Genomic DNA, 25,633 nt, shown 5'->3' on the forward strand with positions numbered 1-25,633 from the left:
TTTTTTTTTTTTTACAATTTTAATTGCATGACCCTCATGCGTAAAGAACCTGCACAAAATATTTTAGAGTTTTATTGTGTACAAGTACACGGTTTGAAAATTTATAAGTATACTGTTTGTGCAATAATTAACTAAAGTTATGTGGATAGAAGAAATCTGCTTGGGTTTTCCATATTTCTTCTTTCGCTTTGCTTTCCGCTCGGCACTTCTTTTCTAGTCCCATCGTCCATTCTAATGCAACATTTTATTTTCCATATTCGATTTTTCACCTAATCCATTTCAGGCGTGTTTGAATCATGGAACATTCGTGACAATATATGTATTTTGCATCTATCTTTCCATGGAATATAATGGTCAATGAGGATAGCTAATTGGTCAGGAGAGTTTTTTTGCTTCAAGAAAAGTGGGGGAAAGACGAACTTTGTTTGACTGTTTATCGAAAAGAAGTAATCCAGGACAAGAGCAACCTGAGATAACTTCGCCATGCCTTCATGTATGCATATAGTTGTCAGCAGTTAAGATTGGAATACAGGTTTAATTCGACCTCCTCACAACAAATTTCTGGTTTCGCTCCTGCATACACGGATAGCTGCATAGCTCTAGATGAATTGATCTGCATGGTACAAGGGAAACACAAAGGCATTGCGTAACGAAAATGCTCTTTCTGCGAGGCCACTATGTTTCTAATCGTTAGTGCTTGGTGACCCGCGCCACCACCGTCTCTGGCCACCCCCATTTTCCCCTCTTTTCTTCTCCCACCGGCGACCTCTCCTGTCGGCGGTCTCCTGTTGGTAAAAAATAGTTCTCTCTCTCTCCCTCTGTGGCAAACTGCGTTGGCCACGCAGTCCTTGGATATGAACACTGGAGTTGCTAATGCCAGCTTTCCTGGGTTACCTGCGTGTCCCATAGGGGGATGGGCAAAATGGTAATCTTCTAGAGAGACGACGGCCTAGAATTCGAGGGAGAGAGAACCGATGTTTTAGGCAATCGGGCTGCATTCCTCTCTTTAAAATTTCACATATGTCAAGAATGCCCCCCGTCTCAGGCCTCAGGCTCTTCTTCTCGACTTCTCCTCTGTTAATCCCCAAACCCAAAACCCCTCTCATCCCTCTCCGACCTTTCCCGCCACCTCGCTTCACCGTTCTCTGCGCATCATTCGGCAAGAAAACTCAGTTTCCGAGAAGGTTTTCAACTCTCAGAAACCCAAAGACCAGAGAGAAACCGCCACAAATGGAAGAGAAAGAGAAGGAAGGCGTCGGTTTCAACAAAAGGAGGGCAGAAGGGAAGGATAAAGGCCAACCGAAGAATCTCCAACTCAAAAGCAGAAAATTAAATCCTGTCAATACTATCTGTTACGTTCAGGTTGCTCTCTTCGTCTTTGTATTCGTTGCCATTGCTGTTTTCTTACTTCTTCTTTGAGTTATGACTAAAGAGTTGCTTTTGGGAGATGAGAGCAAAGAGGATCCCTGAATCAGACATTTTCCCCATGTGGGCATCATGAATTTGGCTTACTTGTGACAGATTTTGGGAACCGGAATGGATACACAGGACACTTCACCATCGGTTTTGCTGTTCTTCGATAAGCAACGCTTTTTTTTTAATGCTGGAGAGGTGATGCTTCTTCAATTTATTTAGAATACTGGCTTCTTCTTATTAAAATTGTGGGCTTCTGGTTATCATGGCAACTTGATTTTGAAAGTTTACATTGCTAAACTCGTCGCGGTGTGAACCTAGCTTGGGGTTTATAGCATGGTAGGAGTTGGTAAATGTCGATGTGTTCAAAAATCTTGCTGATTAGAAGTCGATACTCATGCTTTTGAAGCAACTGTGATTTTATTCTTTAAAATTCCGTTGTTGCTTGACTTTCTTTTTTCCCTCCGCCAGGGCTTGCAACGTTTCTGCACGGAGCACAAGATTAAGTTGTCTAAGGTAAGGTCCTTGTCTATGCGTTTGTTCAAGGAAAAGCTTGAATATGTCTTCATTGGTGATTGCAACTGTGAGTTTTAAAGCTGTTGAAATGTCATTCAGATTGATCACATATTCCTCACTCGTGTTTGCTCTGAAACTGCTGGTGGTCTTCCAGGTTAGTGATTCTCTAACACGGTTGTACATTTGCAGCTTGTGCTTTATAATAATTCGCACGCTCCAATTGCCATGAATGAAAAACTGAATTAGATGGCATTGAATTGAGGACGTAGTCACGTAAGCACATGATTGAGATCTGATCTCAGAAATTGTTGCGTGCTCTGCAGGACTTTTATTGACAATGGCCGGCATTGGTGATGATGGGATGAGTGTAAGTGTGCTTTATCTCAAAATTAGTTTATGTTATTTTTAATGGTCTCTTCCTAGTTCCTACAAATTTTCGAGCACTTGCAGCACAAGTTTACAATTTGTGAAGCTCTGACTATATTTTCTCGAGCTTCTCATATATGTTTCTGTAAGAACTAAGAACTTACTTGACACAAAATCTGGCTCACTTGGGTGCACTCTCTTCTTGTGGAAACCATGCCACTCACTACAGTTATGATCACGCACCATGATGCTCCACTGGGAAATTAGGGATGTTCTTTGTTCCCCTATGTGCTCTAATATGTTTTTTTGTTTGTACTGAAGGTTAATATGTGGGGTCCATCTGATCTCAAGTATCTGGTGGATGCAATGCGGACCTTTATTCCAAATGCTGCTACAGTGCACACTCATAGTTTTGGACCTGCACCTGGCTCAATCTCCGGCCTACTTAAAGATCCAATAATCCTCGTGAATGATGAAGTTGTCAAGATATCGGCAATTATCTTGTGCCCAGCTTTGTCTGGAACTAACGAAAGTATAGACCAGGTTGACAATGGTTCAGATGTTACTGGTTTTGACTTTGAAAGAAATCTGGATGACTTCTCCAAGTACCCATCTTTGAGTCCACCTGGATCTCCTAAAAAAGCAAGTTTGGCTACGAAACCTGGTGATTTGGCTGTTGTTTATATGTGTGAGTTACCTGAGATCAAGGGGAAGTTCGATCCGGCAAAAGCTATGGCCCTTGGGCTGAAACCAGGGCCAAAATATCGTGAGCTGCAGCTTGGGAACACTGTTATGTCTGATCGTAAAAACATAATGGTAGGAGAAATAAAAATAATTGTATCCATTTCTGTAGCCTATGTTGAATTACCAAAGGCACTTGACTTAAAATAAGGTACTTGTGCAGGTGCGCCCAAGTGATGTACTCGGTCCATCAATTCCAGGACCAGTTGTCATTCTAGTGGACTGCCCGACACTATCTCATGTTCATGGATTGGTTTCAGTTCCATCTCTCAAAAAGTATTACGTGGACTCAACTGACCCCGATTGGGGTAGCTCTAAGCCCGTGAATTGTGTTATTCACTTGGGTCCTGCTTCTGTGACAAGTACAGAGTCCTACAGGAAATGGATGTCAAGATTTGGTGGGGCACAACATATCATGGCTGGACATGAAATGTAAATTTCTCATATCTTAAATTTCTTATATCTTAGTTGTTTTCTATTACCAGCATGATGTTCTGCCCGCAAGCAATTAGAAGTAGTACAACGGTTCTGGCAACAAAGTGTTGTTTATCTTTTGTATTTTTTTTTTTCATTATTTATCCTTTACAGGAAAAACGTTGAAATACCAATCCTCAAGGCCAGTGCAAGGATAGCGTCGAGACTGAATTATGTGTGTCCACAGCTCTTCCCTACAAATGGATTCTGGACTGTAGGGAATATTGACAGCTGTCCCATGGATTCAATTTCCTCAAGCAAGGTTTGTTATTTCTAGTCTCTAACAATTAAAGATCATAATCTATGTTACAACATGCACTTGACATTCCCCATGCACGCACATATCTTTAGGTTCCTGAAATATATGTATTAGTTATGAAGGATCCAATCAATCAAGTTGATCAAATGACTTATGATGGACACAATCGTGATATTTTCTTAGTGCACTTATTCTATGAATATGATACGCACAACCAGATATATGTGTGTGTGTGTGTGTATAGGCTTATATGAGCACTAATCAATGTCTTTTTTCTAACTTGAATATGATGAAAGCCAAATAATTCAGTGAAAACCTGCACACACGTATTGTTTATTATGCAAGAACATAATGAGTTGACTGCCTATTTTTTCTTCTTTAGGAGGTTCTCCAGTGCATCCCGTCAGAAAATCTTTTAAAGGTACGTAATTTGATAGGTTCCTATTTTTGTTGTAGTCTGTCATTATTTCTTCCCCCTCCCCCTCTCCTCCAAAGAAAATAAAGAGACAAAAAAGGGATCTTCATCCTGCCTTCAATACTTATATAATGAATATGCAGAAAAGAACTAACAAATGGTGCTCATCTAGTGCATTTGCATGACTGTTTATGTCTAGGGATTTTAATCCTAACTGATTTAAATTCATTCACAATCTTGCTGCCACAGTTATATCATAACCACATTGTAACGTGTTGAAATACTCATTAGAAAGATAGGAAGAAAGATCTGTTCCCTCCTCTGAATAATTTTTATATATATTATTAATATTAGTTTTGATATCCCACGATCGGGACAATTGGCATGTCCTTGCTGAAAATTCTTGCTTTTGTGCCATTAGAATTAAGAGTATTGCACAAGCCTACTTCCACATATATTTCTTGCCCTTCACTATACAACTCTCGACCCAAATGCAGCATGATAGGTAAGCATGTTACTGTTTCTTGAATCGTGGGATATGCATTAAGTGGTCTGTGAAAAGCAAGAATCACCTGGCTTCACATTGATAAAATGGCATCCTAAAATTTGCTATTCAAATTGTGGTCATTCACTTCTACCAGAAACCTGTTATTTATGGCCTTATCCATGTCGCTCCAGAGCATAATGAAATGCTACAACTAAATCATGTTTCGTCTGAGGTGTTAGAAGAAAGAAATACCTATTTATTGTTGGTGTGAAATGAACTAATGTAAGGCCATGAACTCATGGACTTTAATTAACTCACACTGATAAACAACGTCCTAGATTTTGCTAGTCAAGTTTTGGTCATTCACTCCTAAATCTACCAGGACTTGTTAAATATCTCTTCGTGTGGTGTTATTCATGTAGTCCAAGGATATATGATGAAGTCAATAACTAAATCATGTTTCCTAGAGGAGGTGTAGAAAGGAAGACCCATATATCATCATTGTGAAATGAACTGGTGGACTTCAAAGCCATGCATTTCTGGTCTTTAAATGCCCCCTCCTTTTCCTTTTTCCTGACTAATATTGCTTACAAGCTAATACATTTTATATTTATGCAGTTCCACTTGCGTCCTTATGCAAATCTTGGGTTAGATAAATCTGGGATTCCACCGTCTCCTAAACCTTCATATTTCATAAATGAACTCCTTTCAGAAATTCCTGAAATTGAAGATGCTTCAAAAGTTGTTAGGAAGTTCTGGGAGTGCCCAACAGAAAAGGCTGGAAACAATTCATTCCCTGTGGAAGAGCCATGGATTAGTGAGGCATCTGTTGAGGAAGTTCAGTACCAAAAAGGGAATGAGAACATGTCTTTTGAAGATGTGTCCCAGATTCCAGCTTCTCTAGAGAACATATCAAGAGAGGACATGGAAATAGTCCTCTTGGGCACTGGTTCGTCACAGCCATCCAAGTATCGGAATGTTAGTTCTATCTATATCAATCTTTTCGCCAGAGGAAGTCTGCTTCTAGATTGTGGTGAAGGAACCTTAGGGCAGTTGAAGAGAAGGTAACTCTATTATAGCTTTTTGCTAGTTACATATGTAGCGTAGTGAATATTTCACATGGTGATGGTTTGTTTTGACTGTTCAGATTTGGTATGAAGGGTGCTGATGATGCTATAAAAAGTTTGAAGTGCATCTGGATTTCCCACATCCATGCAGATCACCACACAGGGCTAGCAAGGGTCCTAGCACTCCGATCCCAATTGTTGAGGCATGAACCCCACGAGCCACTTCTGGTTATTGGACCAAGGCAGCTGAAGAGGTTTTTGGATGCTTACTCTATGTTGGAGGATCTTGATATGCAGTTCCTAGATTGCAGGCAGACCTTGGAAATCTCGAAGGATGTTAGTAAGAAGTCCCTTGAGACAGTAAGCACTCATGATATCTTGCAGCAAGGAAATGGTTCTCGGGAAAATGGTATTGCTGGTTCAGGAAGCTTAACTATGGCTGACGGTGGGAATCCACTTCAAACGTTGGAAGGGACCTTGTTTGTAAAGAGTAAGATGCAAAGCTACTGGAAGAAATCAGGCTTCCAGGGAGATGCAGTGGTTGACACTGCTGGCTTGGAAAAACTAAGAAGCTTATTGGAGGATTCAGGCTTAGAAGCACTGATCAGTGTTCCTGTTGTTCACTGCCCTCAAGCATTTGGACTTGTCTTGAAAGCTGCAAGTAGAATTAATTCAACCGGCAAAACTATACCTGGTTGGAAGCTTGTTTATTCTGGTGATACAAGGCCATGTCAAGCTCTTATAGATGCTTCTCGGGGGGCGACAGTGTTGATACATGAGGTAAGATACTCAATGCGTAGGCTGCCAAGTCTGGTACGCGCTGATGCAAAATATACATGAGCATCTCATTTGAATAATCCAAATTCATAAAATGTCCTCGACTTTTGTTAGTAAGCCAGATGCAAACATCCACTGAACGTGTCTTTTTTGCATTACCATAACTGCAAAAAGTTATATGGTAACTAAATCCTGACAACCACTACTGTGTCAAACAATGCTTCATCTCTCTCTTTCATTCATTGTGAAACATTCATGAGAAAGATAAGGACAGTTTGATTTGTTTCAGACAGTAGTCAGTATCTAATCAGACTACTGTCTGAAAGAGAGAGAGATCACTCCCTCGAATTTATATAAGCCTTCTTTCTATCTTGCTTCTAAGCATTTGACGCGATAAGGTGTTGATGGTTACTATTGCAGGCAACTTTTGAGGATAGTCTGCTCGAGGAAGCCATTGCCAGAAACCATAGCACAACAAAAGAAGCAGTACAAGTGGGAGAATCTGCAGGCGTGTACAGGGTAATCCTTACGCATTTTAGCCAGCGGTACCCCAAGATTCCTGTGGTTGATGAGACACACATGAACACATGTATTGGCTTTGATATGATGAGTGTGAACGTGGCAGACCTCCCTGTTCTCCCGAAGGTCATGCCTTTCCTCAAGCTCTTGTTTAGGAATGAAATGGTAGCTGATGAAACTGATGAATCGCTGACCGCTGAATCATATTAAGTTATAAAAACACCCATTTTTCTGTAAAAAGAATTCTTCCAGGGTTTAATTTTGCCCTATCAATTTTGTATCTTTAGCTTTTTCCTTTTTTTATAATTGTATTTTCTCCAAGACAAACAGCTTGCTTGTATTCACGCTAATTAAATTCTCCCGACGGTGGCTTTTATTCTTTTTCTGAAGCACCATGGAGACAAGTTAGTCAATATTTTCATTTAACGCAGCTTGTATTTAGCAGCTTATTTACCATCTTGAAAGAACGAAACGAAGAGAATTAGATTATGTGACATCTGTTTGAAAATGAAATTCTTGTAAGCGTACTTGTGCAGACACGGGGTTCTGTCCTTCACAGAAGTTTCCATGTTAAAACCGTTGCTTAATGATTTACCCGCTTGGATGTGGAGACCGAAGTCGAGGCTAATTCTCAGATATGGAAAGCTGGTTGCAGAATTGTATAGGTGGACCTCATGGATTTCAGTTTTGATATTGAGGCAGTACCCATTCCCGGATGAATTTGATCTTGAGTGGTGATCATGTATCGTCTGAAGTTGTCGAACTTCTTGCTGTGGGAGCTGAGTTTGGTAGGCATTTAACGTAGGCCAGGTTTCATCGGTTTTCTGTGTTATTCTCTTTTGGTTGTGCGTGGCTAATCTTATGGATGTTCTCTTTCTATTCTTTCATTTTATTCATGTTCTTTTCAAATGAATTCCGGGGATCCTCCCCAGCAGGGATTCATCACAACCAGGGTCCTTCCAAATTAAAACAATGACCCGCCCTATGGTCGAGTTTCTCAGATATTCAATTGTATTTCTGGAATACCAAAAAGGCCATCATGCACAAATTTTAAAGCTCAATTTGGCAAGATACAAGAAAAAATCATATATCCATTTCTTTATTAATCATGCTGTAAAGTTTGCATTTGTGAACAAAAAGCAGTGCCTACTACGTCTTGAAAAATCAACTGCTCTAAAAGCAGAGTAGTTTGCAGGTTCTTCGCTTTTTTTTTTTTGGTTAAAAATCTACTAAAACCTTGAAAAGGCCGCTGTTAAGGACCTCTTGCAAATTTAGTTACCTGAATGCATATTTTCGAAAACAATATGCATGATTGTGGATATGTTCTTAAAATTAAATGCAAGAATGGTAGTCCCGTAGGACTTAGTATAGTTGGTCGGACAGTTGTGTGGTAAAGTGGGGTGTTAAGTTCCTGTTCTGAAAATGGGGAAGCAATGATGAATTAGTTGACATGCAGTGAGCTCATCCTGAACTACCAAAGCAGCCCGAGGCCTACGGGGGATTCGCCCATCGGAATAGGCTCACTAGTGGGTTAGTTTCGCCAGTAGGCATCTCTGGTCGACGGTTCGTCGGAAAGATGGCTGGCGAATGAGAACGATAGGAGGAGAGAGAGGGGGTTTGGCGAGCCGTTCTAAAGTATTTAACCCTCACGATTCGTCTTTGACGTGATAATGAAACGTTAGAGAAAGACTAACAACAAACGCCCAGGCGAGACGTCAGAAATTTCTAAATCACGTACACCACGCAACTGTTGACGGTCAGCGAACGCATCAATAAATAGACTTTCAATGGCGCAAAACATCAACTCGTAAGGAACAATCTGCCTTTACTGATAAGCCCTCCTTCGTTAGTAAAGATTTTATGGAATAAGATTTGACTTTTACTGAAGTCTTCTAGTAGAAGCCAAGCCATTGACATTCCAAAGGGTAGCATTTCATACATGTTGCATGTGAAACATCAACAACAAACATAATTGGAAGCCAGAAGAGGCATTATCAACCTCAGAGGCGCTTGGGGAACCCGAAAGGAAGATATAAGGTAAAGAGAAGGAATTCCGACTCAATTGCAATAAAATATGAAATTCTTGTATCATCAGAATCGGGAGAACCAAACACAAACTGGTGCGAGCATGTTCGGATCATAATTTTCTCCACTTGTATCGAGAAAGCAGAAACTTTACATTGTTCTTAAGAAATTCCCATCAACCATAAAGAATCAAAGAAATGATCATGAATTGAGAAAGTAAACACCTTCCAAAGACGGGCAAAAACTTACAGATTTCGAAACAGTCGAAAGGAAAAGGGAAGAGCAAACTTTAAGATCTTCGAACGAGGCGATCAGCAAGGCAACGAAAAGGCTCTCACGATAACATGGAGAAAATGAAGATGGGTAGGAAAAAAATTGGTAAGATCCGCCTAAGCGGGTTGCCTTAACCATATGTGGTAACGGAAAGCTCGAAAGCTATTCCCGTCCCTGTCAGGGGAGATGCCAACCGTCTCTCCTTTCAACGAACACGGTGAAAGTGTTACAGCTTTTCTATTAAATTACGCAAGTCTTTTCCAAAATCGGCCAATACAGGACTATTTTCCCCCTCTCACACCACCACTTCCTGGGGGTTTCGCTCCCCAGCAAAACCCAGTCCCGAAGAAAGTTTTCACTCTCATTAACCCAAAGACCAGGGAGAAACCACCACATATGGAAGAGAAAGAGGAGGAGGCATAGGCCATGGGTCCACCAGGATGGTGGTTCTCTGACATGTTAATACAGTTGCACCTTGTTCTTTTTTATAGTATTTGGGGCGCTCGAAATTGCCATGTGAGAAAAACTCAATTTGATGGTGGAGGACTTGAACACATAATTAAGAATCTGAGATCTTATCTTAGAAACTGTTGTTTGTTTTGCAGGACCTCTATTGACAATGGCCACCATTGGTGATGATGGGATGATTTTTAGCGTACTTAATCTCGAAAATTAGTTTGTGCTATTTTTATGGTCTCTTCCTAGTTCCTACCAATTTTCAAGCACATCTAGCCCCACTGAGCAATTTGCGAAATCTCTGACTATTTTCATCTAGAGCTTCTCGGATATGTTTCTTTTAGACATGACTTGATTCAAAATCTTGTTCCTTGCCGTTTCCTGCTCTTATTTTTCTGTAATGGCGTCTTCTTCGTCCTTCCCATACCCATCGACTCTCAACGTTTGGAAGTTGGTTTCGCTGAAGCTCAACTCTGATAATTATTTGCTATGAAAAATCTTGGCGTTTGGTGAGAGCCAACATCTTCAGGGTATCATCACTGGTGAAGTTACTCTATCGGATCAGTTCATATCTGATTCCTGCTCGGTTGGTAGATCTGCCAAAACCATTTTAAATCCTGCCTTCGTTGCTTGGCGTAAGTCCGACCGCCTCCTCAAGAGATGGATTACCAGCACGCTTTCAGAAAGCGTCTTCGGCCTCGTGGTTGGCCTTGATTCTCTATTACTATTCTCCTTTGATGAAGTAGATAGCCTCACAGCATACATACTTTTTTTGCAAAGAGATTGTTGTTGCTGTCCCCTCCTATATCCCTTTTTACATGCACGCCTCTAGAAATTAGTGTGAAGTATGATCTGGTAGACTTTTAATTGGGCTCATATGCTTAAATTTTTGCTTTTGCCACTGGCAGTTGTCCTGACTTGTGATCTTTACATTCTCTCAGCTAATTGTTTTACACGTTCCAAGATTGCGTGGCATTCATCTCATTTCTTTCACTCATTGATTCATGTTTTATTTTAGTGAGTTGCTTTATTCCATAAATCAATATTTCAGGCTCTTTCTCAAAAACGTGAATCAGAATGTACATAGTTTAAGAACTAGGGATGCATAAATCACTTTATTTTTTAGTCAACATGGGAATTGACAAATGGCTGTGGTTTTCTCATACGTTAGAAACGAAAAAATATACTTATAACATGTTTAAAATTTGATGATCGAGTATAACTGTAATTGTTCTTCTTGACAGATGATTCCCTGAAAGGTCTGGCACTTCATATAGGACAGTTTACTAAATGAAAGTGAAAGACACATACGTATCATTTGGAGGCTGGAGAAAAGGTGTTTTACAAACCGAACCACTTTAGCCCTTCGTTCTCTGTTTTCTTATTTTCTATACCACTCACTGCAGTTATTTTCACGCGACATTCGGGAAACTAAGGATGTACTTTGTTCCCCTATGTGCTCTATTCTTTTTATTTTTCCTTGTACAGAAGGTTAATACGTGGGGTCCTTCTCATCTGAAGTGTCTGATGGATGCAATCCGGCCCTTCATCCCAAGTGCTGCTACAGTGCACATTCATAATATCGCGAAGTGCAGCTTGAAACATTGCCATGACTTATCGTAAAAACACAATGGTTGGAGATATCAATTGTATCCATTTCTGCAGCCTATGTCGAAGTAGGCAGTTGAGTTAAAAATAAGCTAAAATTGAGACTGGCACATACAAAACATAAGACTAAGATTCCAAAACCGTGAGCAATAAAATCTTGGAATAAACTCCCTAATTTGCAAATAAACACTTACAACATCTAATAAATAGAAAGGATTCTTGCGCTTTTGCCTTTATTCCATAAAAATATTCCAGCATGGTGCTCTGGGCAATTCTGAATTGGCTTTTGGATTCATTAGGTACGAGTTTGATGTTTTGCCAACTCGAACATAGAATATTATGGCATACCATGGATGAGTAGGATTTTCACATAACAAATAACCGTCCTGTAGAAATCCTTATTTACAGCAATTAGCACACATACCCATGCAAAGAAGTTCCTCTGATCAAAGCATATCTACAATATAATCTCTCATATGACCCCTTAGGTAGAACTTTGTCATAAAATAAGCACTGCATGCAAGTCCTGGTTCTGTCAAATGCATCATGTCCTTTCTTTCATTGCATTGAGCAATTCAAGTGGCAATTAGACCTCTAAACAAGTCATATCCTTATCTGCCTTAATCTGCTAAACCAAACTGAGTGAAGAATCATGTGAAATATGTCATATTTAACAGGATTTGCATGCCAAAGAAAATGCTTCTGCACTCTTCTCACCCCCAACTGTAACATACGATACCTGTGGTCTGGGATAGATAGCAGTATCTCCTTTAGTCTAGGAATGTCTTTCTCACGTACAGTTACTGCAAAAGCATCCCAGTTCAGAACTTCATCAAATGGTAGCACGTAGTCATCTGAGATTATAACAGGAACACACTCATAGTATATGGCCTCAACCACACGTGGGCTGTTCACCTCATAACCTCTGGGACAGATGCAGTACCTGCTAGATTTCATATTCTCTCTATATGACCCCTTGCTCTGGATCCTATCAGGCATTTCACCCTGTATTTTCATGTCTGTGTCTTGTTCCCAGTGCTGCAACATGACCGGACGAACTCTACCATGCATTTGACCTGCAAAGAAGGCCAGAGTCTGTCTTTCATGTGCCGGTTTACCTCCCACATCTTTGAGAGGATCCTGTCCTGAGCGAATGTATGTAGTCGGAAGTGAAACATCTCTGCCTAACTTGAAGATGCCTTTTGAAGGATTGGCATTGCACAGTGCCTTGATTGTATTCAATTTAACCTCCTCATGAAGCCTTGTCTGTTGTGGTCCCTGTGAAAGTACAAGTAGCAATTTTACCAACCGAGGGGAGTCAATCAGGATATGATGCATTCAGGATGACGAATTGCCTATTAGACCAAATTTAGGATTCAAAATGCTTACCCAGTCATGGCAAGCAACAAGAAAGTGATCTGCTCCATGTGTTTTATTCCAGAAAGGATATTTTGCAGCAAGCATACTGATGTAGTTTTTCAAATATAGTGCGAGAAATTTCTGCCTCGTTGCTCCAGTCGCATTTGTTGCACTTCGTAGCTTCAGTGCACTATATGGCAAGTAAAACATGTGAGCTCTGCTTGGATCGTTTGCAGAAAAGTATTTGCTTGTTTCCATCAGTTTCATAAACCATCCTTCTGAAGCATAGATTCCCCTGAGATAAGGTTTATGAAAAATGGGCGATCCTCCATCCTTGTAGACGTAGACCTTAAATATTTTTTCCATCAACTCATAGCTCCTGCAGATGGTTTGACCATGAGGCCGATATTTTCAGTATGAAAATGCTCTCCAACAGTAAAAAGGTTACACTTTACAAGCAAACTATAATGGAGAATAGAAAAACCTTAAGTAGCTGATTGCTTGCAGAACTGAAATTTACAGTTATTTCCTCACAAGCACCAATACAAGCAAAAGCAAAGCATCCGAAATTTTAATGTGACGAAAGAGAATATCTAGATCTATCTTATGTAAGAGATTGATGTATGCACTATTATGCCAAAGATCAAGAGGTGAAAATATGAATTAAGGCAAACAACTGAATTACAGTAGTTTTTCGACCATGGTTCCCTTTAAATATTTCATATGTTCAATAGCGTGCTTATGGTCCAAAACTTGTGATTAGACTGCGTGTTCACCATAGTCACACGCACAGGGGGCAGTTACCAAGATTTGGCAGGGAACCTTCATTATTTGTTTATGCAACAAGAAGCTGCCAACAACCTACGCAGAATGCCATTTATTGTGCTTTTCTTACTAAATATAATGATCTGAAATTTCTTTGAAAAATATAGCGCTATTACACATAAGAGCTCATAATTAACTAGTAGAGAAATTTTAGTTTCATGTATTGGGTGACTGTAAGAAGTGTCATATGTTCTCTTTATTTTGCCAACTGCAAAATGTAGAAGCTGTAAAAAATAACTTTCACTTTAGAACTATCTTAAGCCCAAGAACTCCATGACTGCACTAAGAAGTAGTTGCTATCTCTTCACCCATTATTGGTAATTGTAATCAAGACAGTGCAACTAAACGGGTCTTACAAGATATCGAGTATATTCACCTCTTAAACATGGAAATGTTCCGAAAGAGAGGTGCGTACAATTCACGGACATTCTCCAGATGAGGAGCACGATAAATTTCTCTTTTCGCAGACAAAAGCTCCTTTTCCAAAGGTGAAATTCTTACTGGCTTCTGCATAATATGGAGCAATATCACAAAAACCTACCTAGGGGGCAATCATGTTAGTAATCAAGATAAGAGCATCCAACATCACATACCTTACTATACGAATTGCCACTACGTTTCTTCCCGGCTTGATCCTCCCCTGTAAGGAAACGGCTCATTCCTGCGGAATTACCAGTCGAACTCACTGACGTCCTCTGTGAAGGATATGAACGTTTTCTTTTAGCAGCCAAAGCAGTTGCTTCTGCTCCCAATGTAGGCATTTTCCTTGGCACCATTAAAGGGTTCTCAGTTGGTGTTCCTACCATTTTCGCATTCACGTGGGTAGCAAGTGGTAATGCTGCCTTTTTATGTCTTCCTCTAAGCATTTCTTTTGCATTATCTGGCATCTCAAAATCTCTCTTCACACTCAGAATATTAGAGACTTCACCCTGATCACCCAAAGAAAATAATCTGCTGCTAGATTCGAAGAGACCGACGTCGCCAACGGCTTCAGCAAGTTTTGTAAAATTATCGGGTGGGGAAACTTCTAGAAAACCCATGCTGTCAAATTTTGTGCCCATCTTTTTAGGCAGAGGATTGTTGGTATTCGACAAAGAAGATGAAAGCTCGTTCAAGTAGGGAAACGTATAGAACTGAAGCTCTAGAACAAGAAACACCATGACACCAAACACTACACTGGTCTTTCGTCTGATCCGAACTTTCATTCTTATCCAATTTGAGGTCCCCATCCTTATATACCCTCAAATTATTGACTCTCCATTGCTTCGAAAATGAAACGAAAGCTTCTCAACAACGCCAAGTAGTTGACAACAAAGAGTGTTAAGTAGTCCAAAGTTTATGCATTGCACGAAAAAGTCGAAATACCCACAAGGAATCCAGCAAGAAAAGGATCATAGTAAGATGTTCAAATCAGACCAAAAAGAAAATGATTTATGCTGTAACACCGACATAAGAAAATCCGACAGCAAGTTAGCTCCTTTTCTCCAGAAACTTCCACTTTTTTCGCATGAAAAAGTACCTGCGGCTCCCCAAAACCCTCGTCTTCTTCTTTCCTCTAGATCATGTTAATAGTTTGGTTGTAATCTTACAGACGGGAAGTGCGGGGGTTTCCGCGTACATTGTTCCGGCGCCTCTTATGTCCTTCATTTACACATAAAGCACCTACTTGTTCATAATTTTCGGAAAGCCGCCTAACTTGTCAATTATAACGTTCAGGTGCCGGTCCTTTGAGAGCATGCTCCTGTCGACAAGTCCGTGCAGGAAGTAAATTGTCAAGATTCGGAACAAGCCTAGTCCGACTAACTAAGATCCGACATTTACATATATTAGTTTCGGATTATTATTGAATTTCAGGGTCAATTTGTGCAGTACGTGAAAACTCCGATGGAAAATGGCACACTGAATCTGAATCAATTTGGTAACTGGATCCTATTTTCTTTACTAAATCCAACTAACCTTATTTGGATTTGAGTCAACCATCAGATAAATGCAGCCACTCAAATTTGTCTATCATAAGTCCAGCATAATTATATCCAGCCTAGTCACCGACAAACTAAAATTCAACTAGTTTGTATTCTAGAGTTGCCATCTATGTGGTGGTATGCCAAAGGTAAAAATTATCCCTTTTAAGATACATTTTTCAATTTGAGTGTTATGCACGTTGCTATTTACAGTTTAGAAAAGTAACACTCACAAAAATCGAACTAGACTAGCGACCTGTTGTCCATGCATTCCTCCGGCAACCATTAATGAAGTGATTGTTCTATCATTTTATATATGTAGCCTGCACTCCAACTGTTTACATGTATTTATTTACTAAAATAGCAAGACTAGTTAATTAGGGAATCTATGACTCAAAGTAGTAAATTTACAGCCCGCTTCTTGTTTACAGAATGAAGCCAAAGATTCAATGCCTTGAGTTAGGTAAAGTGAGATTTTGCCATCTTGTTGTTTCTAATCGAGGAAACATCCCTCAGGATTTTCCCGAAAACAGAAGAAATAAAACCATTCAAAATGTTCCCCGATCTCCAGACATACACTCTGCTTCAGTTTGCGCAAGAGGTAGTGCCTAGTATAGCACTACATCACCCTTTGATAGGGCGGCGCCAAGAATTTTTTGTCTGAGTTTCAAAATTTTAACAAGCGTCAAAATAGAAAATTTCAAATTATATATATATATTACACTAATTTTTTTAGATTTATATATAATTTTGTTAAGTTTTTAAAATCCGAGGGGAGGGGGGGACAAGGCCCCTGTTTTTATTTTCAATCTCCTTTTTTTTAATTCAAGTACTGCCAATCTCATTCATCGTGCAAATAAAGCATGAAAAGGACTTCAGTTCACTCTCTGAAATATACAGGAAAACAACAAGATATATACAATCTAGAAAAAGGAAGCGATGTAAATAGATTCAATGAGACTGAACATGGCACGGTCTTTGCTGACTGACTTCTTAGCATGCAAGCATAACGCAGGTCCTTTTGAGGCTCCCATCTTCCAATGTCAAAGCTCTGAAACTTCTAACCTTTTATCTGATATAATCGGTTAAACCAAATTGAATGAAGAATCATATGAAATATGTCATACTTGACAGGCTTTAGATGCCACAGGAAGTGTTTTTGAACTCTTTTCACCCCCGTCTGCAGCATAAGATACTTCTTCTCTGGGATTGACAACAATATTTCCTTCAACTTGGGAATGTCCTTCTCAGGTATAATGACTGAAAAAGCATCCCAATTTAGGACTTCAAAGAAAGGTGGAACGAAATTGTCTGATATAATTACAGGAACACACTCATAGTATATTGCCTCAAGGATCCGCGGACTGTTGACCTCGTAACCTCTAGGACAGATGCAGTACTTGCTAGATTTCATGTGTTCTATGTAGGAAAGTTTGCTTGCGACTCCACGGGGCATAGCTCCATAGATTTTCATGTCAGTATCTTTCTTCTCCCAGTGATTAAGCAAAATGGGTCTAAGATAACCATGCATTCGTCCAGCAAAGAAGGCGAGGGTTGGCCTTTGAGATGCAGGATTACCTCCAACATCCCTCAGAGGATTTCGTCCAGAACGAATGTTCGTCTGTGGAAGAGAAACATCTTTACCCAATTTGAAGAAGCCTTGTGAGACATCTGCATTGCATATAGCTTTGATTGCATGCTTTCGAAGTTCACGATGCAACTTCGTTGCAAATGGTCCCTGAGAATCTAGATGAATCAGAATGATATTTCAAGGAGAATTGACTCAGGAGGTCAAGAGAAATAACAAGGCTATGTTCAACTGAACAATAGGGGACAAAATACATACCCAGTTATGGCAGGCAACAATAAAGTGGTCAGCACCTCCGGTTCTATTCCAGAAACGATATTTTCTAGACAGCAGGTCAACGTAGTCTTTTAAGAATACAGCTAAAGGAATTACCCTATGTGAATTAGGTACATACAGCAACTCCCGCATCATGGAGGAACTGTAGGGCAAGTAAAACATGTGAGCTTTTCTTGGGTCCTTAACAACAAATCTTCTGTTCCCTTCCATCTGTTTCATAAACCATCCCTCAGAAGCATAAATGCCCCTGAAAAATGGTTTGTGGAAAATGGGTTTGCTTCCTTCCTTATAGATATAAACCTTGAACATTTGCTCCATTAGTTCGTAACTCCTGAAACAAGGACAACAAAGCCCTTATCATCCACATGAAGGCAAAATTCTAGATGCAACTAAATTTCTTTAGGGAAAATAACCATAGTTTCACAGCATACTCTTTGAGTATCAGCTATAGATAGGGGGAACTTCAAGGAAGAAAATTGCATGTTTATTACGACAGCATTTGCAGCAGAAATTTTTTCTAAATCACAACAGGGACCATGGTGCGTGACATTTGAAATTCTAACAGCACACAACTGTGGGTTTCAATTAATGTACCATACTGCAGTACTTAACTTATGTTACACCAAAAAAAAAATCACATAGTTATCGTCTACTCTTTGAATACATGAGAAACAATGGTGGAATACACTGCATAGATTGTCTAAGATTTTTCTAGACACTCATTAGATGCGGTCATGGTTTCGAAATGTCAATGAGATACAACTAAACATTCAGTTAATCTAGCGCTCTGCAAGTTTAACCGTATATAATTTCATCAGGCAAAGATCGAAAAAACCAGAACTGCTTTAGCCATAACAAATGATCCTAAGGCATGAAACTTCAGATCTTTCCATGTCGTGAATATTACATCCTGATTGCTGTTCATTACCAAGAATTCATGATGTGAAAAACAATCGGAATTCTGAATAACCAGCGCCAGTTACAGACAAAAATGTTAGTCATGTACCTCTTGAACATGGAGACATTACGAAATACTGGCGCGAAAAGATCGCGATCGTTTCTTATCATAGGTGCATTTTGAATTTCTTTCCTTGCAGATAATAGCTCCTTGTCCCGTGGCGATGGCCACCGAGGTCTCTGCATAGGGAAAAACAAGTATGAGGAATAGATTCATCACGACAGCATCACGCATGGACGTGGATTATGCTGTTGATCCATACCATAGAACCAGAAGGAATGCCATTCCAATCAACCCTGTAAACGCTCTCAGCAATCTTATTCCTCATCCAATGCTTTTGTCTCGGCTCATTGGTAATCACCAAACCACCATGTAAGGCATAGGAAGTGTTCGGTTCGGAGCCTAACTCTACCTTTCTCACCCCCATGGATGACGACAAAATGGGAACAACTGGAGTTACTAGCAAAGTTCCATTTGATTTTCCCACGACTTCGTCACTTTTAAAAGAAACGACTGGAGATGATTCAGCAGCCGGAAGAGTGGCTGCCCCTTTCCCATCTACATCCTTTCCTTCTTCTCTCTGTTCCTCTTGGATGCCTCCATCCATACTCACAACTTCAGTTTCCTCCACTTCATCGTTAGAAATAAATGTACGATTAGAGTTATCAGAGTCACTGAGGTCGTTAATCTCGCCAAAATCCGTTACTTCGGGAGCAGAATATTCACTACTGGGAGTACCCATGTCCAGGGTTATAGGTACATGGGCTTTGCTGTCAGGAAACAAAGAGCAGAAAGTACTCAAATAAGAAATACTGCAAGATTGGAACACTAGCAGAAGTGTTCCCAAGATAACAATCACCAAAGTTAGCTTTCCGTGTTCCATTATGGGTGCTTCCTTGTCATCTGTACAGCAACCTCCACGCAGCAAACAACCCCAAAACCTTTCCTAGAAGAGGGGAAAATGATACCCCATAAGAAATCTTCCTATAATACTGCAAAAAGCAATCATGATCACAAAAAACCAAAAAGAACAAAATGTACAGATACCCATTTCCTAAAACAGTAAAGCGTGAGACAACTACAAAGAGAACGTGAAGAACAAACCTAAAAAGAAATCAGGGCTGCAATGCAAACTGAATCACTCCAACCACTACAAAGATCAAAGACAGTGAAAAATGAGAATTTAAAGATACTCATTTCAGGAAAATTGTGGACGATATCCGCAACGGATGCATAGTGAAGAGTGACCAAAGCTGCTTCCTTCAGATATTCTCGAACCCCAAGTATGCTCACCAAGAATGTGTCGACTTTCTTACTTCAGAGTTCAGACCCCTGCAACTGGTCCTCTAAAAAGCATTAAAGAAAAAATGGAGGTCGTGGTAGCCAGTGGTGTGACTGTGGCCCACTTTCTGGGAAAGGGTCGTTTAACTTATTGAACACCAAATTTTCAGTTTAAGTACCACTGTTTGCACACACTAGTGGGCATCTCTTTGTTCCAAAACTCAAAGCTAAAATTGAATGCAGAAATTACTCACTGGTGAAAAAACTTACTTTGACAGAAGCAGAAGTATCAAACCTTTTCGAATGGATATATTTTTCAATTCATATCAACCTTCAAAGTCACTCCCTTGGATCAATGCCTAGTAATTACTCCATTTGATCAGATGCGCGGTAAAACTCGCTCCATCTTACTTGTTTGTTGTTTGTTGCAAAAAGTTGCTCCAATACCATCAATCAACTTGTGAGGAACCTATTTTTTTTCATCTATTAAAGCGTCGCTTTCAGTTTATTGACGACGGATGCGACTCCAATAGCAAGAGGATGGCCTTAGTGGTCAGGAAATAAATGACCAACAAGTGAAAAAGAAAAGAAAGAAGACATATAATTGTATATCAACTTTTTTTTGTTACACTAAATTATTTGTACCCTTGTTTTAAGGAGGGTAGCATAGATAGTCGGGTAGACACACATAGAAGGCATGTTGCCAAGAAATGTAACTGTACTTATATATTTTGTCGTTGTTTTTAAATTCAAAAATTAAACATTAGCACCATACTTTTTGAAATAAGTTCATAATGTTCTTGAAACATGTAGCTTAGGGCTAGGTGTTCTAAGAACACAATGTTTTTCATACTGATACTTTCTTACCATTTGATATGCCTCCTTAGATACTTAAATTATTACAAACTCAAGAATTACAAGCTAAAGGATGTCAGGATCGAGATTACAGGTTTGGTCATATAAAATTGATTGGATTCAATTTAGCGGTCTAGTTTGTCGTCTTTATATCTGGATCTACAACACTGATAAATCGTGTTCGGATATGGCACCATGATCCGGTCCGCGACCCGCTGTTCGTTTCCTTCTCGCGTTTCCGTCCTTGATAGTTGATACCCATGAGGGGCAGTTCGGTAATATGTTTCCTCATGGCACGCAGGAAGGCCCCACAAGACAGGGCAGTGACTGCACAAGTCAGAATCCTTTTTTGTCCTTTTTCCAGTCAAGCTGAGAAGAAAGGCATTAAAAATTTCAAGGCTTATCCAGATATGGCGTCTTCTTTTCAGTAAAAACTTTTCCCAGAATTTTCCCTTTCCAGAAAACAATGAGAGGCTTCTTTTGGAGCATCGGATTCAGGAAGAAGGGGCATTTGAATTTTTTAAGTTGCATCGTTTTTCTAGTGTTTTTAGAATCAAAACCTCTTAAAGTACTGCCAAGTTGGGATTTAGAATTCAATCACTTTCCAAAAGAATCGGAAAAACAAAAAGTTCGAGCACCTTTTTGGAAAAACAAAAAATCAAAATCAAAATTTATAGAAAATTCAAGACTCATATGTTTGAGAATCAATTGATAATCTGGTCAAGACTTAAAAATTGCAGAAATGTATGAGGGGAATTGGTAAGGGAGGCTGTGCTCTGTGCACGAGGGGGATTGATAGGCAGTCAATTCAGCCTAATAAAATTTTTAATATTATTTTTGCTTATTTTTATATATTATTTTAATATTTTATTACAATTAGTTACATTTATATATTATTTTATATTAAAAACATATATTTTTTAATTTTAATCCAATAGGACCCATACTTAGGTTTTGGGTGTCGGGCTGGCTCAGCCCGAGCCTGACTCCTTATCCACATTCCTATACTTGCCTATATCTTATTTGAAAAAAAAAAGTTTTTTTAAATAAAATTTTTTGGGTGTGCTAAATAAGGATGTCCAGGGATTAGATTAAGATTCTGGCCAAAATGATTCAAAAAATAGGGAAAAAATTTAATACATCCAATTAAGAAAACAATTCGATTAGAATTCAAACAATAACATTTCATCAATTTAGTGATTTCATTCTAAATAAATTCCCAATCAGAAGGGAGAAAAGTGGATATGAAATCACACTTTTTTCTCCTTGTTTTATCTCAACTATGGATCTGAAAAGGATCAAATATTGAGAATGCCGTTTACCATCTAAGTATCTAGCACCTACCAGTTTTTTTTTTTTTTTTGTTCTTTCTCCTTTTATCGTTTTTTATATACATATAGTTTAACAATTTAAATAAAAGACAAAAAAAAAAAAAAAAAAAAAACAGCGTGATGCCAAATGAAGAGAAGGATATCTAACGAACAAAGATTCTGGTCCGGGGTACTGAATGTAAGACTTTATAAATTGATAAAAATAAAGAGTTGAATACGAGGCGTGTAACTCTTTGCATAAGCAAGCTGGTAGAGCCCTTCTATTGCAAATTGACCAAAAAAATATTATTCAATTCTTATTAAAAACAAGTCTTCACAAACAAGTAGTAAAGAAGGGGAAGGTTGCTCTTAATCGCTTTCCACAATCTTCAATCGCCTTTTAATTGCTGGCACGAAGAAGCTTCCCAATTTGCCTCGTAGACTTGTTACATTATTAAAAGCAGTTTCTTGGAAACATGGCAAGTTAATCTCTATCGTCATTCTGCCTCTTACTTTTGTTCCATTAGTTTCCATTCAATCTTCGTTTCGTCGTTTTCTATTAATTTTCTACACTGCCTTCTTGTATGTTTCCCTTCTAGTTTCCGGGATGCTTCAAAAGAGCTTCATATGAATTACATCATGCATCCGTCTGCTTAAAGTTTTTAGTATATTACATGAGTGGACCACATAAAAGTATATTGGCATGCACCCTTCTATTTCTCATGTCTTCTAAAAATATTTGATAGTGGACCGCACAAAATTCATAAAGATTTTCTTCTTCCAATTCCTACCAAAAACAATTGAAAATTCAAATACATTCTTTCCGTTGTTAAACAGAAAAGCAAACATGTAATTAGCCTTTAAGTTGGCCTCTCATAAATCTTTACTATCTAGGGAATCACAGTCCAGATGATTCTACTTTTATTAGGGCTAGGATTTTTTTTTTTTTGTTGTAAGAGCCGAATTATAGTTTTAACAGAAGCCAAAATATAATTTTTCAAATTCTTTATATAGGCTAAACTAAAATTTTTAAAATAAAATTTTTAAAATTTTAGTTTATCGAGTTTTCACCAATGACAATATTTTCATTAATTGCTGGTTATATTAATAACTGACCTACTTTCTCTCCAAAACCAGCTGCAAGATCTATACCTTTTTATCTACGCTAGTCTCCTTTCCTAAAACTGAGTCATGCCGTTCATGGAGCTCAATGAATGTAAAGTTAGCGGAAAATAAGTTTTTTTCGGATGGGCATTTTGAATTATTGAAAAGGAAGAAAGGAGACTTCTGCACGGTAATTGGGAAGAAACTACGAATCATGGACCGAGCCACCAACTTAAATATGTCATGGAGATCTGTCAAAGGCTATTAGATCGAGGTGCAGGATTAGTTTGCAACCGAACCCCAAAAGAATTCTTCGGAGAATGCGTTTATCTCCTCTGATTCTTCTCTTCATCCTACCATTTTCTCTGGCAGAAGAGGAGACACCAATTTCCTCTAAAATCTCTGGCTACTTCATCGTGTTCTTCTTGCTCCTTTGTGCGGTTCTTCTCAAGTACATACTGCGAAATTGCAGAAGCAGGGGTAGCACCAGAGACAGCAACCTCAACGTCGTCAATGTAGAAGTTGGTGATCTTCAAGGGCTCTCTGTTGGTGCTCCCCAACAATCCTCTGGTGGAGTTGACAGGAACCTCATCAATTCACTGCCGGTTTTCGAGTTTGCAGCCCTCACTGAATCGAGCGTAGGCTCGGAATGTGCGATTTGCCTTGGCAGATTTGAGGGCAAAGATTCGCTTCACTTGCTTCCAAAGTGCAGACACGCTTTTCACAGAGAGTGCATAGACAAATGGCTTGAAGATCATTCTAGCTGCCCCATCTGCAGGCAAAGCGTCGACGCTCAGGACATCTCTGCTTTTGTATCCAGCAATTCTCGTGATTGTACAAACCTGAAGGTAGATGGTGCAGATAGGAAACGAGTTCATGGTTTTGAGCATAGGATCACTGTTTTAGATGCAAATTTTGACAGTACAAGTCGCTAAATGAATATGTCATCGATGGCTTGAGTCTCGTGGTTTTGAACTCCGTCTCTCTTTTTCCCCGAGAGCTTGCCAAGGATCAAGACCTGCTCTGCTGCGGATGCCAAGGGCAGTAAGTCCTGCGCTTTCTCCCTCGCGTTAGGACTTCTCCTCTAGTCCGTTTATTGATCTTGGTCTCTGAAGCATCCCCGTATTCTCTTGATTGGCGCCATGGGGAAAATGTCAGAGCATAATTCTGGTGATTTGTTTTCAGAAAAACACGAAGAAAATGTAAGATAAGTTGATGCTCTTTCACTGCTTTTATTGAGACTGTCTGTCACATTGGAAAAATCTTTCACACTCCCAAGGAATTCGTTCGCAGCATTTGAAAGTGCAGAAAGACAGCTTGTTCTTGATTGTATTTCATCATAAACCATTTAAAAGAAAACTAAAGCTTCCATCTAATTTTCACTAAGATTTTTCTGAACCATTTTCACTGCTTTAGATTACATAATACTTGAAAGCATCAAGCTTCTTTGGTGCTATATCATCCTTTGGGAATCTAATAATAAGGTCGTTGGCATTTCTTAAAATTTTCTGATTATCGCAATTATGCAACACCCCAAGCAACAGTTGAGGCAGGCAGAGTAGGTGGGCAATGGCCATCGTGCACGCAATCACTGTTACCATTAAGGTTCAACCTTTTCGCAAATTGAACCGAAAAGGGAAAAAGGAAAAGGCATTGAGCACAATATGCCAAGTGGTAGATATTATTGCTATTAAACATGATCATACATGCGATAATGTGACAGGTGACTCTCAGGTTTGGAGAAGAAAGCACAGGAAACGACCAGACATTTTGCTGTATAATTAAACTTATATTTACTGCTACTAATATATTTACTCCCAGTAAAAAAAACGGAGCGGTTTATCAAGATTTAAATGAAGAAAAAATATCACCATATTTGAACAGTTAATATAGAATAATTTACAAAAGCAAGCTCAACCATCGAGAGCATTACAGAAAGATGATCATGTTGTTAATCCTATTGCAACAGTAGTGAAAGTCGTAAAGTTAGTTTCTCTCTTGAAAAGCGTATTTGCGTAGATTGTCCATTTTGGTTGTTAATTTTTGGCAATTTGATGAGACTTTAACCTTTACACGTTCGTTCAGGTTGTTCATCTATCTTTTTCTTTGAGGTTGCAAAGTTTTCCAATTGTTCATATATGGACAATTTAGAGAAACTTAAATTAAGCATGAAAGAGATATTCCTCGCCCGTGAACCTCAACAAATGGACATGCAGTGTCAGCACATTGAAAACTTGAGAATAGGCAGCGAAATCAAATTCCTTGTTGGTGGCAGCCATTTTTTTCTCTGCTACAAAGAAGAAAATACTCTTAACTGTAATTTTATTTGCCATAAAAGAAACTAAACTTTTTAGTCCGGCTAAAATGCAGAGTTAACCGAAGCCTACTTTTTTTTAATGTGACGGATGGTGGCAGCCTGGCTAGAGTACTCAGGATTTGGAAATCAAAGAGCATCAAAAGGATCGATGGGAAGGAGGAGGAGGAGGAGAGGGCGGTGAGGGATATTTATTTTGGTGTGATTTTGAGGTCTGTTTGGCAAATAGAACAATGTGTAAACTGTAACATGAATGTGCTCCAAACGTTGAGGCAGTTTTATTCCATGAATAATGAATTTGCCACAATTTTTGGATCTTATTTAAAGAATAATTTCATACCATTTTTTTTTTGTCAAACGGACCCTTAAAAATCCTTTAGAAGCAGACTACTTAAAGAGTATCTAT

At 39.1% G+C, this 25,633-nt stretch overlaps 4 protein-coding genes and 1 non-coding gene across 14 annotated transcripts in view; 2 read left to right on the top strand and 3 right to left on the bottom strand.

Annotated features, from left to right (window-relative positions):
• The window catches only part of LOC116246258 (probable glycosyltransferase At3g07620), a 56,154-nt gene that overhangs the window by 8,991 nt on the left and 21,530 nt on the right, over nucleotides 1-25,633 (bottom strand). The window contains exons 1-6 of one of the 7 annotated variants that reach the window (XM_031618031.2): nucleotides 19,468-19,776; nucleotides 19,223-19,309; nucleotides 18,626-19,133; nucleotides 18,412-18,542; nucleotides 17,388-17,736; nucleotides 16,393-17,279 (exon numbers count right to left, since the gene is read on the bottom strand). In XM_031618031.2, coding sequence (XP_031473891.1) covers nucleotides 16,602-17,279; nucleotides 17,388-17,736; nucleotides 18,412-18,542; nucleotides 18,626-19,105 — 1,638 coding nt within the window. In that variant the 5' untranslated portion in view covers nucleotides 19,106-19,133; nucleotides 19,223-19,309; nucleotides 19,468-19,776 and the 3' untranslated portion in view covers nucleotides 16,393-16,601. Of the gene's footprint in view, nucleotides 1-16,392; nucleotides 17,280-17,387; nucleotides 17,737-18,411; nucleotides 18,543-18,625; nucleotides 19,779-25,633 lie in introns of those variants that run through there. The other 6 variants (XM_050077120.1, XM_050077132.1, XM_031618030.2 and 3 more) reach the window with 6 other exon arrangements.
• Nucleotides 785-7,413, top strand: LOC116253430 (tRNase Z TRZ3, mitochondrial-like). The gene is made up of 12 exons (XM_031628241.1): nucleotides 785-1,362; nucleotides 1,522-1,611; nucleotides 1,885-1,929; nucleotides 2,029-2,083; nucleotides 2,253-2,296; nucleotides 2,617-3,111; nucleotides 3,200-3,468; nucleotides 3,625-3,772; nucleotides 4,152-4,190; nucleotides 5,290-5,735; nucleotides 5,819-6,518; nucleotides 6,936-7,413. The coding sequence occupies exons 1-12, from the start codon at nucleotides 1,021-1,023 to the stop codon at nucleotides 7,242-7,244; spliced, it is 2,982 nt and encodes a 993-aa protein (XP_031484101.1). The 5' UTR covers nucleotides 785-1,020; the 3' UTR covers nucleotides 7,245-7,413.
• Nucleotides 9,427-9,548, bottom strand: LOC116246538 (U6atac minor spliceosomal RNA). The gene has a single exon (XR_004170722.1). It is a non-coding gene; the product is annotated as a U6atac minor spliceosomal RNA (small nuclear RNA).
• Nucleotides 11,768-25,633, bottom strand: part of LOC116246264 (probable glycosyltransferase At3g07620) — a 30,450-nt gene continuing 16,584 nt past the window's right edge. The window contains exons 1-5 of one of the 4 annotated variants that reach the window (XM_031618039.2): nucleotides 14,174-15,201; nucleotides 13,957-14,087; nucleotides 12,786-13,134; nucleotides 12,340-12,674; nucleotides 12,043-12,199 (exon numbers count right to left, since the gene is read on the bottom strand). In XM_031618039.2, coding sequence (XP_031473899.1) covers nucleotides 12,187-12,199; nucleotides 12,340-12,674; nucleotides 12,786-13,134; nucleotides 13,957-14,087; nucleotides 14,174-14,809 — 1,464 coding nt within the window. In that variant the 5' untranslated portion in view covers nucleotides 14,810-15,201 and the 3' untranslated portion in view covers nucleotides 12,043-12,186. Of the gene's footprint in view, nucleotides 12,675-12,785; nucleotides 13,135-13,956; nucleotides 14,088-14,173; nucleotides 15,204-25,633 lie in introns of those variants that run through there. The other 3 variants (XM_031618038.2, XM_031618037.2, XM_050077118.1) reach the window with 3 other exon arrangements.
• Nucleotides 23,183-24,284, top strand: LOC116267591 (RING-H2 finger protein ATL43-like). The gene has a single exon (XM_031649422.2). It carries the CDS (start codon nucleotides 23,234-23,236, stop codon nucleotides 23,846-23,848), a length of 615 nt encoding a protein of 204 aa, XP_031505282.1. The 5' UTR covers nucleotides 23,183-23,233; the 3' UTR covers nucleotides 23,849-24,284.

Source organism: Nymphaea colorata, chromosome 1, assembly GCF_008831285.2.
Source record: "Nymphaea colorata isolate Beijing-Zhang1983 chromosome 1, ASM883128v2, whole genome shotgun sequence".
NCBI lineage: Eukaryota > Viridiplantae > Streptophyta > Magnoliopsida > Nymphaeales > Nymphaeaceae > Nymphaea > Nymphaea colorata.